This window comes from Rutilus rutilus, assembly GCF_951802725.1.
Source record: "Rutilus rutilus genome assembly, chromosome: 18".
In the NCBI taxonomy this organism is placed as follows: Eukaryota; Metazoa; Chordata; class Actinopteri; order Cypriniformes; family Leuciscidae; genus Rutilus; species Rutilus rutilus.
This window is the reverse complement of record NC_140231.1, coordinates 12564736-12581699: the sequence shown is the minus strand read 5'-3', so window position 1 is coordinate 12581699 and position 16964 is coordinate 12564736. Positions and strand designations below refer to the sequence as shown.

The window sequence follows — 16964 nt, the reverse complement described above, 5'->3', positions numbered from 1 at the left end:
GTCACTGAATCACAGTTGTGAAACGATTGAACTGATTTATGGAAATTAAACTTCTCAAACTCCTCCATAAATCCATGTGTGTTTTATAACTCTGAACAACAGAATGTATCCGTAATCTGATTTTTTTTTTTTTGCCATTTTCATTTGACTGTAAATCTACCGCAGTTATTATACTCTGTGTTTAATGAGATCCATTAATAACTGAACCTCACAGCAGTAGTCCTCCTCACTTGCTCATTTTAGATGCCCATTTCCTGCTCAGCTCTTCCGAGAAAACCATATATGCAAGTAAGTCATTTATGGTAATCAAGTTTGTAACACATTAAAACGTCTTTGCTAGATAGATAGAGATCAGTAAATATCACAAGCATTAGTGCATTACAATATAATCAGCCTGTACATCATATCTATAAACAAATGTAATGTTTAAAGTTGGTCAGAAGGGGGCGCTAGTTGAAAAGTGTTGTAATTGCTGAGAAGGACTGTGATAGACGTCAGTGTGTGAAGCCAGGTGGTCTTGTTTCCGCATCACTGCCTCTGTCATGTACTCCCATCATTTTAGGCCTGAATAAACATTTGGACTGCCAGATCTCTGACACACTAGAAGATGTGAATGAGACTTTGTGTGTATGTGTGTGAGTGTCCATGTGCGTTGTGTGTACGCGGCATCATTTCCTCTGTATCTGACAGCACATATGGTCATTGTTATTCTTACTTAATGACAAAATCAGAACAGCGCCCGCTGAAGCAATGCTATCAGCTCAGCCCAAAATGCAGCCAGACTATTCCCAGTCATCCATAGATACATTCATGGTGTGTAATCATAGTCGTAATCAATTGGAACAAGCCCCCAAACATCTAGACCTGAATATTTTTACTATTTAAAGTAATATTGACTCGAAAAATTGTCTTTGTTTCTTGGTGGAACAGAAAGGGAGAATGTTTACACATCTCTTTTCCATATGAAAGTGGATCGGGACCATCTGTGAGTAAATTATAAAAAAATTGAAACGGTCTATTTGAGCTCCATCTTCATATGACTTGTATATAATTTAGCATTTCTGTATACAATATTAACATAAACCCTAAAAACCCTATAAAAGACCATCAAATCATGAAATTATATTAACTCCATGGAAATATCATTGAAGAGGTAACTTTATATATTTTAATATTAATTAAAATGATCATGCATTTTTTATATATGCAGCCTGCTCTATCATTATTAAAACGACATTGTTTTTCACTATATAATGTTTTTGAAAGAAGTCTCTTATGCTCACCAAGTCTGCATTTATTTGATAAAAAATACAGGACCATTTGTTTACTATAAATTATAATTTAAAATAACCTTTCTATTTTTATATATTTTAAAATATAATTTATTCCTGTGATGCAAAGCTGAATTGCAGGCATAATTTCTCCAGTCTTCAGTGTCACATGATCCTTCAGAAATCATTCTAATATGGTGATCAAAACATTTTTATTACTTTTTTATTTTATTGTTATCAATAATTACCTTCAAATAAATCAGGAAGTTACCATAACAGTCTGATGTATCAAATATGATATGATAATTTTTTTTTTTTTTTTGCATACTTCATATGTCAGCCTTTATGGGGCAGGGACTCTGATCTCATATTCTCAATAAACCATTGAATATTGATAATATTGTACACTGTAATGAATGCTTAATGAAGGAGAGACGTGTGTCCTCATTGTCATGGTTACACATGGCTCAGACACGGTGGGACCAGCAGGGGTGCGGAGTTTCCCGCTACGAGCCGTCTGCCTAATTCACGGAAAAGCCTTCTCCTGTAAATCGGGGCTGATGTTACGGACAAAAAGGAGCAATGGCTCAGTGGAGAGCAGGCCATATGGTTTTACTGGTTGGCAGAAAAGCCGTCTGATTCAGTTTCATTCAAAAAATCATTTTCCTGTGGCTCAACTGGTAGAGCACAGCAGTAGCCTTGGGTCATAGGTTTAATACCCAGGAATTGTGTACTGTACCTTGAATGCACTGTTTGGATAAAAGTGAAAAATTAGTAGAAATTTAAGAGCAGAAACTTAACTCTAACCTGATAGGGGCCTTTTCTCTCCAGTATCCAGTGCAAAAATTCGGTTTGCATTAACCTGTTAAAGCAGGTTCTCAACCTTAAGGCCTTTTCAAGATGGCCAAACAATAAGTTTTATACGTTTTTGGTTACATGCCCGGAGCCAGTAAATAAAACTACAGCTATTTTGCTAAACGAAAGTGAATAGCAAAGCGAGAATCCAGATTTCCTTTCTCTGTTCTATTGTATTTGGTGTTGTTTGATAAACATCATAGTGAATACAAAAATGGGATATCTGTAGCAAATGGCCTTGTGGGTAATGCTCCGACATGTTGAGTTTGAGTCCTGGCTCGTGGGCTTTTCTGGCTCAGGCTTCTACTTGGATGCCTGTATTAAAGGGATAGTTCACCCAAAAAAGAAAATGATGCCATTATTTACTCCCCCTCATGTTGTTCCAAACCTGTATGAGTTTCTTTCTTCTGCTGAACACAATGGAAGATATTTTGAAGAATGTTGGTAACCAAATAGTTGATGGACCCCATTGACTTCCATAGTATGGAAAATAATTCTGTGGAAGTCAATGGGACCCATCAACTATTTGGTTACTAACATTCTTCTTCTTCTTCTTCTAAAACAAAATCGTTATTGTTGTGGTGTGGACAGGGGAACGGGCCTTAATGGGTATTTCTGCTTTTCTGTAAGCGTCACCTAGTTTTAAAGAGTGAAGATTTTATTTATTCATACCGTCTGCCGTTTTTTATGCATTGGTCTGAACAGATAATCAAATGCATAGAAAAATCTGATCAAATTTTTGTGCCAAGCAATTTGGTTGATGTGAGCAGGCCTTTAGGTTTGTAACCCCACATGGGTCCACATGCTCTATCCATGGTTTTATTTAGCAACCATCTAGCAAACCAAAAATTGTATCTGTTCATTGTGTGCAAATGGGAAACATGTATGCTGATGATGAATTAGATTTCTGATTGCTGTTTTTAGTTGTTTTAAATGTAAGAACCAGGCTAGTGTTATTGAAGGACAGTTGCAGGCAAACTCTATAAGCATGACTATTGAATCACTTTCGAATGTCAATGTCACAGTCTACATGAGTCTGAATAACAAAAAAATGTGTCCAATCAATTTGTGTGGCAGTGACGTCCGTGGTGGAACAGAACATATTGACAGCGGATATATCTGGCACATATGGTTGAGGGGTTATATGTAGTTATATGGATAGAGGCAGGTCATCCTTTGTGTTTGTCCTTCATTCTCGAAATAGTCAGTACCAAAGTGACCTTGATGAAACTTCTTTTCTGATGGTGCTGACTCAACTGCAGTTGACTTTTGCTGTGCACAATCACAGTTTCTGTGGTGCTCACTACTGGCATTGATTTGATTTGGCATCACAGTTTTAAAAGAAATATCAAATTCAGAGACTATCTTAAAGTTTTGTTGATGGCAGCTATATTGGATTGGATATAAGTTTTTTAATATTCTGAATTACAAGCAAATACTATTTCTCAATCTTACTATTCTTATACTTTAATTCTTGATGATTTTTTGCATTTTTTTAATGTACTAGTTTTCTGAGTGAAAATCTTTTCTTCACCAAATATTTTTCAGTGTAGTTTTTCTTCTTATTTTTTTATTTCAGTTTTAGTTATTTTAGTCCATGTGATCTCCACATGACACTGCTCTATGTAGAATGAAATTGCTTTTTCTGAAAGACTTTATGTGAGTGAACATCATTTTAATAATATTTCTTTGCGGATATCTTTATTTAATTAGCATGAAAGGAGTGCATCTTAAAGACCATTCTCATTCTTTTCAGCTGTGTATTTTGTACACCCACTCATTTACACATTACATTTCTAATCCCTGCCTTGCTTAGAATTTATTGCCCTCAGTTCTTTCTCTTCTATAACTTTTATCAACCTCAGTCTCTATTTTAGTCTCCCATTGATTTATCAGGATCAATTATCCCCTTATCCTGCCTCTGCATCCAAAAAGTCCTGTTTTTTTTTTTTTTATAGCTGTGACTTTCTGACTTTTCACACAAACCATTTAAAAAAAATGCAAATATGTCTTAGATGTATGCACTAATAACTAAGCTTCATATCATTATCATATAGTGACCCAGATATCGAGATACTATTTTATCACCAGGTCCCAGCTGATTCCCACCCCTACTTAACACTGTCAAATTTTGTTTAACAGTCATTTCTCATTTTCCATCTCACACACGCTCACACATTATGAGGGTGCAGGAGGCGGGTGAGGGGTGGAGGAGGATCAGATCAATAGTCTTCCTGCTTTAATTAACACTCCTCCATTCAGGACACACACTAAACCAGCAGCAGTCTGCCAGCTCTATCATGAATCTGTGTCTGCATATGTGGGGGGAGGATTTTTGGCATCAGTTCCTCACTTATCAGTTCATAAAATGTGTGTATGTATCTGTCTGTTTAATCTTTCTTCTCCAAAATGGCATAAATTACTTTTATTTAGTGTTTTTGTCACATTTTAAGTTTGATCCTCCTGATTTTCTTCACATTTTCTGTCTCTGTGTCAATGAGCGCCATAGATCTTCATGACAACATGTTAAAATAAAAGTTTGGTTTAACTTGAAGAAATTATGACAGAAATATATTATTATTATGAATTAATTTTATCTAGGGTATTTGGTTTGCTATATTTATATGGTAGGGATGTCCCGATACCACTTTTTGCAGAACGAGTCCGATACATATACTTTCATTTTTGGTACTCGCCGATACCGATACCGATCCCTGAATTTTCACTGCATTTGTAATTTTTAAATGTATTAGTAGATAAACCAAAAGAATATAAATCATATTTGTTGGCTTAATTTGTTCATCAAATATATATTTCTTTCAGTTATTTTCATGCTTAATTAAGCCTGCTAAAATGCATTGTATGAGCTTCTGTTACTGTCACTGTTCATTCTATTGCTCTATCATATTTTATCTTTCATTTAATATCACAGCACATATTTAGAGCTGCTTCAGCAGGGCTCAGTGCTGAGGATCGGGTCAGCGGTTCAAATGTTTGTCAAAACCAGTGAAATATCAATTATTTAATCCAATTTTGATACTACAACAAAAACTACCAGCCTAATTAATGTGAATTTAAAACAAGTAAGCAGTCAGTAACAAAATAAGAACCAACAATCGAATTACAAATAGGACAAATAAATACAATAGAACAAAGAAAGGCTACAAATGAAATAAACAGTGTTTTTAGAGTTTTTCAGGTAGATCTAACAGGTACAGAAATTTGAATAAAGTAATCAAATGTGAAAAAAAGCATATTCATTACTGTATAAATTATATATAGATAGATATTTTTGTAAAGTTGAAAAGGGTAGCCTATTTAGTCAAGAGCAGTGAGTATTTCTTTGTCCTTTGTTTGATTAACATTAAAACACAGAAGCAGATTTATCAAACTGCTGCCCCTTTAAGACCGAACGCACTTGAACATGGCTACGTTCATTTGAGATATAACCGACTTTGTTTACTATAGGATACTCGCCAAGACGGGCGTTATTACATCATTTTGTGTGAATTCGTCCGTACAAGCGCAAGACGTGAAAGACAATTTAATTCAGTATTCGCGCGCTGAGACGCTGGTTTGCGGGGCGCGCGCTTTGGATGTTTGCGTTCATGGAACTTCTTGACCTGCACACGTCCTGTAATAATGTAGGGAACCACTCGTTATACTTAAATCAGGTAACAGTTCATGTTTTACTTTACTTACATATTTGATTTAGTTTTCATCCAAATAACATGTGCTGAGTGAACATTCAACAGAAGTGCGCTCGCTCGCTCTCTCTCTCTCTCGTCAGTTAACGTTAATAATAAGCTACATGCCTCGTTTTATTTTCTTTGCCATTGACATCCGACTGAACAAACTTTCCACTGATGTCTGTTTAAAGGGATGTGCTCGCAAAATGTGCGTGGTATCGGCGAATTTTTATGAGTACGAGTATGAGTATATGAGGACAGTATTGGCCCGATCCCCGATGCCAGTATCGGTATCGGGCCATCCCTATTATATGGAACACCACTGCAGAGCTGATGGAGTGATGAGCCAAGGCAGAGCCCTGATGTGTCTTGTGACCGGAGCCTGGAGTCCGACCATAGACTCAAAAAAGATGGAAGATGCACCTTCACTCTCTTCCATTGTAGAAAAGTGAAGCTGCCAATGTCCCAACATGGCGCTGACATCTTGCGCAGATTTGGGACCTGATTCTGCGCAGTTGTGAACGCGGGAAGTAGTGAGCGTGAAGTGGAGCCGCGTTATCAAGGCCCTGCCAACACTCACGCAGAAAACGGTTAACTGCTGAACAACTCATTATGTTGCCGTGAAATAAACAGTTAAGGAAATGTAGAAATTAAAGCTGAAGCTCCAATCTCCTCCCGAAAATCCCCCAAAATGTCCGTTGGTGCCTCAGTGACTACTTCGCTCAGAGAAGCTGTCAATCACAGCTGTCAATCATTACGTCAAACTCCCGTTTTTATAGCATCAAATAACTAACTAAGACCAAACCTATTTCAAAAAAGGACCGAGGCGAAGACGGGGGCCTGGCTGAATGGGGCGAGACTGGAGTGAGTGAGGACCACCACCAACTTAAGGGAACGAGGCGAAGACGGGGGCCTGGCAGAACAGGGCTAGACCGGAGTGATGCCAGCCAAAGGGGTGGAGGGATAAGGTGCAGCCAGAGACCCGGAAGTCCACTACGGAATCAGGCTGACGAGAGGCCAAGGTGGAGCCGGAGGGATGAAGGAGCCCGAGTGTTGTCGGACCATGGCGGAGCTGAGGGAGCGCAGAGCCAACAAGCTGACCAGCTGACAAGCCAAGGTGGCATCATTGTTTTGGAGGCCCGAGGTGAAGCCAGGGGATTTGTCTCGCAGAGCTGAGCTGGTGTAGAGGATACCCACGGCGGGGCCAGAGAGCTGGAGAGAGTCAATGGCTAGGATGGAGCCATGGAGCTGCAAGGCACCAGCGGAGCAGGTGAGTCCTGGTGAGTAACTCGAGCCAGCAGTGATGATGGAGACAACGGGGTGGGCAGGTGACAGGGTGGAAGTGGAATGTCTAATGAATTCAGGGGACTAGACTGAGCCAGCAGGGTGTTAATGGATCATCTATTGGATTCATAGGAGTGAGTTCAGGGACGGGGACAAAGGTGGGAGCTGGCTTCGCTGTGAAATTATTGGGCGAGCGCACCTCGACTGGCTCATGAGAGGACTGCCCCCACAGCGCGGACTGTGGGATGGACCTGGCAGTAGGTTCCAGCCTTGGGACGGAGGTGGCTTCTGGCTCTAGCTCCAGGACAGACATGTTGGCAGTCTCTGGCCCTCTGGGTGGAAGCGACTCTTGCACGTGGTCTGTGACGGGCGTTGGCTTGGTTTTTTTTTATGTGACGGGGCGTCGAGGTCGATGTGTCAAGATCTCTCGTGCCTTCCGGGACACTGTGAGCTGGAACGATGGATCTGGTCTGGAGCGTGCAGAGAGATGGCTGCTGTAGAGTATGGATATTTCAATGCATTCCATGGATATGGGGAGTCGGAGTTGTTGACTCCTATGGTGCGGGAGGATCCGCAGTGAAAGGTGTACATGCCCGGAAAGGTGTAATCTAGACACTCGTGAAGGGGAAATTATCCTTCCCTAATAGCAGCATCTGGCCTTTTCGTTTATGGTTTCAGTCTGTTCTTCTGTCATATATATCATGGTCACAAGGAGATGAAAGACGCAGAATTACAAAAACAGATACTTTTAATCAATAAGGAGAATATCCACAGGAGAAATAACATAAACTACATTCACAAAAGACGAGAACCCATTATGAACTGAACAGAACTAGGAGTATATATACAGAAGAGTTAAGGAGGGAACTAAAACAAGACATAGGTGACAGTAATTAGTAACTAAGGAAACTAAGACACGAGAAAGCTAAACTGAAAGGATATACAAGAAACATAAAGAACATAAGAAAACTAAACAGAACTCTGACAAGGATCGAGTAAATAATAGTTTCTTATGGTAACACTTAATAAGGTTTCATTTGCTAACAGCATTTATTAATCTTAAGTAATGTTAATCTCAACAATTACTACTAATTTTTTTTTAAGATCTAAAGTTGTATCTGTTAACATCAGTGGTGGCATTTTTACTTTGTTACTGTACTTAAATACATTTTTCTGTTGGGAAACTTTTACTCCACTACATTCCAAATCATAATATTGTACTTTTTACTCCACTACATTTCATTAAAACCTGTCGTGCCTCATTATTTTGAACTGTAGAAATCGTCACCCGCTCGAAGATTTGATAGCGATGTCCAATTCATGAACGTGCTGATTATTTTCAATTGACCCTTCAAATCGTTTCACAAATCGCACTGAACGATTCATTCATGAATTGGACCGATCCGATTGCATCTGTTCTCGAGTGAACAAATCACTGATTCAAATGATCCGGTCAGAGCATGTCTCTAGTTACCAATTCACTGAATTCTTAGACTCAAAATGAGCCAAGAATGAGAGATTCTCGGAGCTTGAGTGCGTACATGGACTCATGGTGCGAAAAGTTACTAATGTTGCATAATCTTCCTCATTGATAATGCTGGCTACTTGAAAATTCATAATAATTCATAATGATGTCAGACTGAGCTGTAACCTGTTTGTGTCTAGTCCATTACACCCCCTCCCCCCATATGTATTTTGAGCAGTAGGATGTATAAAAAAAATTGCAAAATAAATAAACATTCATCATTCAGTACTTTTTACTTTTAATACTTATTAAAAGGCAAGTAATTTTGTACTTCTACTAATATCGAAAAGTACTTAATACTTTTACTGGGGCAATATTTTATAAGGGTATCTGCAGTACTCAAGTACTTTATTAATGCATTGTGAACTATCATGAACATGAACATTTTTATTATTTAACATTAGCAGAGGTTAATAAATTCAAATCAATTCACATGCTGTAAAATATATATTGCTCATTGTTAGTTTATGTTAAAACAATTTTTGAGTGAACATGATAGCATATATATCTATATTTTCGTGTATCACGTATAGTCCATATAGACAATGACCTGTGTGTGTGAGAGAGAGAGAGAGAGAGAGAGCTGGAGTACGTGTCTGTCTGCCACTTATATCCCACCATATGCTCTGCTGCTGACACTATTGAGCTGACCTCCATAGCACCTATTACCAGTGATATCCGCTGGGATTGAGCTTGGTTGTCACTGCAATTCATGCCTTAAAACCCAGCAGCCTCTCAGCTGTCAGAAAGGTGCTCAAACTCAACAAACATTTTTCATAAAAACAATATTCATCAAGGTTTTCCAGAATGCAGGTACATTAATCAAACAATATAGCAGCTTGACTGCATGCCGAATGCCTTGTTATTTATAGTAAATCATTTTTTTATATTATCCTAAATAACGTTGTTGCTCCCTTAAAGGTGTTGCATCACACCGCCACACATCTACTTCTGAGGCTAGGGAGGAAGTTAGCATGAAATTTCAAAATCACTATTCACCTACCTGCATTAAATATTATATTTTATTGATATTATTATGATTCATCCATACATACCCTTACAAAAAATAAGTATACTTCAAGTTCATTTTATTAAGTATAGGCTACTTAGTAAGTAAAGGTCAAGTATATTTTATACATGCATCCTTTTTGTGCACTACTGCAAATGGTTTTTAATTTGTTTTTGCAAACTGAGGGACAAGTCAAAATCATTTTCTGTGCTAATCAACAACAGATTCCGTAATTAGAGTTTAAATTCTAATTATCCTGGAATTATTTTTTAGGTACACTTCTTTCTATGCTAAGAATATGGCTGTGACTAAGTTTAAACCTCCATTGACTGAGCAGAAATAATCTTCTGTAATTCCACCTGAACTAGTATCAAGATTACTCCAAGGTTTTGTCGTTCCCTGTTATCTTAAAGGGATTTGAGGCAGAGAGGATTTAATTCACCACAAAGTGACACACAATAGGATTGGGATATAAAGATTTTGAAGTGGTCAACAGTAAGAGAAGATCTGAGAGCCATGCCTCACTGCTCTTTATTATGGAAGATAGAGATAATGCATTTGACTCATTTTGTGCGTAGTTCAAGTGCAGTGATGTGTCAAATAACCTGTGCAGGCTGTATATGTTTTAGCACTATGAAGAATGAGACCGGTTTCATTGCGAATGGAATGTGAAGAAATCACAGGCGGTTTTTAGATGTGCATTGGCAGGAAAAGTACATGATGAATGGTACTCTCTTGTCTTTGAAGGAGTCTACAATAATAAAATGTAATACCATGATTTTTGACATGTTTTGACCAAGTTGACAGCTTTGTCAAGTTATGATGCAAATACCAAGGATTGAATAAAGCAATCATTCAAAGTTTTAAGAATAAAACAATTATAAAACGCAGCGAAATTCATGAAACTCAAATGTAACAACCAGAAGCAGAATGTCCAGAAATTTCAATCCATAATTTTGGCCAACAAAGACTTAATAAATAGTAAAAATGTAATATTTTTAACCTTCTGGGGTCGGCGGTCACGCCGGCGTGACCAGCTCGCTTTTTTTCTTATCAGTGCAAAAGAGACTCAAAATACTCTGTTGATATTGATCTTACATATAAGTGTTATACATCATTCAAAACTGTTAAATATCTTCTTTTATTTGTGTACACTCATAATAAAAACAAAATGTTGTGTTTTTCGTAAAATAAAGAAAATAAACATGATGCGCGCTCTGCCGTCTCAATGTGAAGTTCATTCTGAAACGCGACAGAAAATGACCTGTAACTCAGCGAATGTTTGCCACACAGACTTGAGACGTATGCCTTTACAACGCTTGGAGTCTCTATTTTTAAATGATGTAAATTATATCAAAAACTAATATTCTCTGTTTAAGTAATCCGTATGAAAGCAATGACATCTACAGTTTCTCAAACGCATCCTCATTAACTCTAATGTGACCACACCCATGCGCGCACGAGCGATTGGCATGTAAATAGTCCACGTGAAGGAACGCAGACCTGTAAACGCCCATTACCTCAAAAACAAAGAATCAGAGACTTCAGTTCTCCTCTGCTTTTCATCAAGTTTGGAAGACACGTTGTGTTTGTGCTGTGCTGTGTTGTTTACCTTGGATTTACCTTAGAAGAATTAGAAGAACGTGATTTGAAGATGAGAACGATTTTTAAGGTAAGACATGTCCACTCATAATAGTAAGCATGTTATTGTTGTATAAACTTTACATTGTAGCTACTAGTTAAACTGGTGCCAGACTAAAATGTACGTTATGAAATGAGATTGGAGTAAAAACATGAAGCCTAATGCTAAATTTATATACATGTACACAAGATGTTTTTATGTTTGATAATAAAACACAGCATGATATAAAAGTAGGCTAGTATGAGTGCTTACTCTAGTATGGTGAATATTATAATGTTTAGACCCCTGTTTACTGTTAAATACTGTGTTTGTGGATATATGCTCAAACGTAGATATGTGTAATGTGGTAACAATAATGTTTCATAGTTTGGAGCGGCTCGATCGCTTCAGTAAATGCTCTCTTACTCGTGCTGTACGTTTGAAAAGCAAAACGCTCCAAACATTGGCTTCATGGTTTTACTTACTCCAATCTCATTTCATAACATCATAACGAATGGAAACATTTGAAGTAACATACAATATTTTTCTCTAGTGTAGTGTTACTGAATTGTTAATTTTTAACGATTTATAGGCCGCCTGCTATAGGCTATGTTATTATTTTATGCAGCCCTACACTTATATGCCTACAAGGCACAACAAACCTGGTGTTAATTTTATATATATATATGTATTTTGTAAATTTGAAATCGCAATTTTAACCAGAAAAATCTAAAATCTATTCCCAAAATCATGCAGCCTATTTTCTCTTGATATCAGCATGTTCACAGTTGTTTCGTTTTTTTTTTTTTACAGGGACCAAATGCCCCACTGATGAGTCCTGCTGACTTAAACATTCACATGAGTCTCTGTACATGACCATGGTAAAATGAAAAATCAAACACCATGGAAATGACAGGTATGTACTTTAGATCAGTGTGTTCAATAATGTGCTTTTTTTGTCATTTGTTGTGCATCTTTGGATTATGTTGTGTTGTAAATAAATCCAAACAATCAAAAAGCCATTATTTTTTAAATCTCTACTCATTCTTTGTGCAAGGTTCCTCATAATGATAGGGCCTGATAGCACCTGATAGGGCCATTATGGGAGGGTCTTTGTCTTTCTCAGGTGTGAAATACATCAATATTCATGATGATTCCCGTCTCCTCCCATAAAGCCTACTTACGCAAAACATGTCTTACAAATTTTAAATCAATATATTGTTTTATCTGAATAAGTACGCAGGATGATTTTCACATAGTTTTGGAGAAAATATTCTAGGATACGTGATACAGTTTTCAAAAGTCTTGTGATGAAATAATCAGTTTGGGTTTCATGACCTTATTTCAGTGACAATTTTTTATTTATTTTTCACAAACCACGCATAAACGTCATTATCTCAAAACTACAAACTTTTACATACATGCTGCTGACATTGTAGCAGAGTTTGTTCTGAATACAGTGTAATAAGACTTTAGCCATGAAAATGTCACAAGTAACAGAAATAAGCACAAATGTCAGAGCATGTCAGAACACCTCCAGGACCCAGAAAACACCTCAGACCCCAGAGGGTTAAAACATGACAACTTGCCCCAGATATAAATGTGACTAGTTCTTAAAGGTACACTAACTTTTGGCCCTCTAGCGGTTCATTTTGCATGAGAAGATTGTTTTGGTTGTGTTTCGGCTCTGCGTGACTGTGCAAGAAAGAGATTATCCTACTGCTCGTAAAACAGTCACTATTAGGCTTAAGAGATGTAAGCAGTTTAGATGGAAAGGATCTCAATCTGACTAGCTGAAGACATTACTGTAGCTTTACCCATTAATAGACACGTTACTTCCTTGACAATAAATTCCACCACAGCTCTACAACAACCATAATGAAATGACCCTTCACAATAGATAATGCTTTATAATAATAAAGTAATAAAAATACCATCTCCATCCCTCAACATTTCAAATCCCTCAGTTCTCGGCATCTCGGCATTGGAAAATCCAAGCCAATGTTGATTCTTATTTTATTACGAGCTCTGTCGCGTTCTCTTTTTGCCAGCGACTGTCCTCTGGTTCGAGGTTCGAGATTTAGCTGCTCCATGTCAACATTTCTCACACGTTGTGACAATTAACCTATGCCAGACCATACACATGTCATCAACTTTTGTCTATTTACGGATATGACGACACATGCATCATGGGCGAGTGACGTGTGTACGCAATTTCCCACGAAAACCATCCCGCTAGGTCTAAAATATAAACACATATTTACCATGATTGAATCAGGTTAAGACAATAATACCTTTTGGAAGAAGGATTGATGTATTCACTTGTTATTTAAACTTTGTTAATTTTGACCAAAGTTACATAGTCTACCTTTAATATCACCACATAAGGAAATAACATCTCCAACCTTCAACTACTACAAGTAATAAAGTGATATACTTTATCTTCGCAAAATGTCAACTTGCACAGCAATATATTTAAAGTTGGATTTATAGTACATCCGATTTTAGACCCGCAAACATACATAAAGCAATATATACTATATAGCAGATGCTGGCTACCTGATTGGTTATATTGTCAGAAAATTTTAAAGTTGGATATTTCCAACTTCCTATACAGTAGCCTACTCATGTAAAGCGATATATATATACAGTGAGGAAAATAAGTATTTGAACACCTTGCTATTTTGCAAGTTCTCCCACTTGGAAATCATGGAGGGGGCTGAAATTGTCATCGTAGGTGCATGTCCACTGTGAGAGACATAATCCAAAAAAAAAAATCCAGAAATCACAATATATGATTTTTTAACTATTTATTTGTATGATACAGCTGCAAATAAGTATTTGAACACCTGTCTATCAGCTAGAATTCTGACCCTCAAAGACCTGTTAGTCTGCCTTTAAAATGTCCACCTCCACTCCATTTATTATTCTAAATTAGATGCACCTGTTTGAGGTCGTTAGCTGCATAAAGACACCTGTCCACCCCATACAATCAGTAAGAATCCAACTACTAACATGGCCAAGACCAAAGAGCTGTCCAAAGACACTAGAGACAAAATTGTACACCTCCACAAGGCTGGAAAGGGCTACGGGGAAATTGCCAAGCAGCTTGGTGAAAAAAGGTCCACTGTTGGAGCAATCATTAGAAAATGGAAGAGGCTAAACATGACTGTCAATCTCGCTCGGACTGGGGCTCCATGCAAGATCTCACCTCGTGGGGTCTCAATGATCCTAAGAAAGGTGAGAAATCAGCCCAGAACTACACGGGAGGAGCTGGTCAATGACCTGAAAAGAGCTGGGACCACCATTTCCAAGGTTACTGTTGGTAATACACTAAGACGTCATGGTTTGGAATCATGCATGGCACGGAAGGTTCCCCTGCTTAAACCAGCACATGTCAAGGCCCGTCTTAAGTTTGCCAATGACCATTTGGATGATCCAGAGGAGTCATGGGAGAAAGTCATGTGGTCAGATGAGACCAAAATAGAACTTTTTGGTCATAATTCCACTAAACGTGTTTGGAGGAAGAAGAATGATGAGTACCATCCCAAGAACACCATCCCTACTGTGAAGCATGGGGGTGGTAGCATCATGCTTTGGGAGTGTTTTTCTGCACATGGGACAGGCCGACTGCACTGTATTAAGGAGGGGATGACCGGGGCCATGTATTGCGAGATTTTGGGGAACAACCTCCTTTCCTCAGTTAGAGCATTGAAGATGGGTCGAGGCTGGGTCTTCCAACATGATAATGACCCGAAGCACACAGCCAGGATAACCAAGGAGTGTCTCTGTAAGAAGCATATCAAGGTTCTGGCGTGGCCTAGCCAGTCTCCAGACCTAAACCCAATAGAGAATCTTTGGAGGGAGCTCAAACTCCGTGTTTCTCAGCGACAGCCCAGAAACCTGACTGATCTAGAGAAGATCTGTGTGGAGGAGTGGGCCAAAATCCCTCCTGCAGTGTGTGCAAACCTGGTGAAAAACTACAGGAAACGTTTGACCTCTGTAATTGCAAACAAAGGCTACTGTACCAAATATTAACATTGATTTTCTCAGGTGTTCAAATACTTATTTGCAGCTGTATCATACAAATAAATAGTTAAAAAATCATACATTGTGATTTCTGGATTTTTTTTTTCCGATTATGTCTCTCACAGTGGACATGCACCTACGATGACAATTTCAGACCCCTCCATGATTTCTAAGTGGGAGAACTTGCAAAATAGCAGGGTGTTCAAATACTTATTTTCCTCGCTGTATATAGCAAATCTGCTTGATTGTTCATATCACTGTAAAATGTAAAGTTTATTGCCTGGCTTTAATCTGCTAAATGCAACAATTTAAAATATTATAAACATTAAAATGATTTTCTGTAAAGCTGCTTTGAATCAGCGTGTGTGTGTGTAAAGTGCATACAAATAAAACTGACTTGACTATAGCTCCGACCTCACATTTATAAAATATAGTTTATTCTCTTTATTATAACCAGACAGGACAGAATTCACAGAAAATGGGTTTGAAACCTACAAACTGCTAACTGGCCTTTTTTCTACAGACCCATTCTGAATAGCCCCTGCTGTGACACTTGACACATTTTTAACCCCAATTCGTAAAGAAAAAAGTCCACTTCACCTGCCAATTACCAATTACCAATGACATTGCTTTTTTAAACGCAGGAGCTTCATTATCACCATAATTATTAGGCTATAAAAGTAATGCAGATGGGCATAATTCAACAAGTGCTAAAAAACACCATCGCACATATTAGCATGATCCTCTGCGCACAGACTGGAGTGAGAGAGGGGCGGAGTCACTGTTGCAGGCAGCGCCAGTCTCTCACTTCATCCGATGCGGCGCGGCGCGTCCACGGCAGCGTCACGTTAGCGTCACGTCAGCACTTCAGCGCTCTCATACGGAGCGACAGAGAGGAAAGCGAGCTCTCTAAGCCGGCAGTCTGAGACTCACATCTGAAACTCGTCAAACTGTGCATGACAACTCATTTCAAGGCATGGATTTGGACGCGGGTTGTTGTCATTTCGGATGAGGCTTGTGCAACTTTACGTCAAATCACGGTTTGCTGCAGACAGCCCCGCCTTGTGACACCTTGCGCACCGACACCGGCTTTCTACCTCATCACGTTTATCTATTGACGGATTTCAGTGCGACTGCTGTGTAACGTTGGCTAATGGTGCGTCCGTGTGTTGCGCGCCGGGCTCTGGGCTGAACGCACGCACACGCGCGGATCATGGATAGATAGCGCGTTTCTCTCTCTGCGTTTGTCAGTGTTATCAGCGCCTTTCTCAATGGATGAGGAAATAGACACCCGCAAGATCAACAACAGCTTCCTCCGAGACCACAACTATGCAACTGAAGGTATATCTCATCACATGATCTCCTCCTCTCAGGTGCACATAGAGTCAGACATACAGAAGGAATTGGGGTTTGGCTTTGGCTTCAAAAAAACTGACTGGATGAACTAATTTTTATTTTATTACTTAGGCTATTAATTGAGAAAAGTGAATAAATAGGATTTTCATTTCATCCAGCAGATGCTTAAGATCCTTTCTTCTAATATAGCGCTACAGAAAACGGAATCCTTTAGAACATACGTAGAGCTCGATAAAAAAGACATTAAAAATCTTATTAGGAGTTACAGTTTATGAGGCAGGATTTTCTTTGATCCCATTAGGAACGGTGCCAAATTATGATGGAA

At 38.5% G+C, this 16964-nt stretch overlaps 1 protein-coding gene across 4 annotated transcripts in view; it reads left to right on the top strand.

Moving 5' to 3' along the window:
* Window positions 1-16964, top strand: part of ppp2r2bb (protein phosphatase 2, regulatory subunit B, beta b) — a 73109-nt gene that overhangs the window by 13371 nt on the left and 42774 nt on the right. Inside the window, exon 1 of one of the 4 annotated variants that reach the window (XM_084387469.1) lies at window positions 16067-16624. The exons of 2 other annotated variants lie outside the window; for them this stretch is intronic. In XM_084387469.1, coding sequence (XP_084243595.1) covers window positions 16555-16624 — 70 coding nt within the window. In that variant the 5' untranslated portion in view covers window positions 16067-16554. Of the gene's footprint in view, window positions 1-16066; window positions 16625-16964 lie in introns of those variants that run through there. One more of the 4 variants, XR_014625186.1, reaches the window with a different exon arrangement.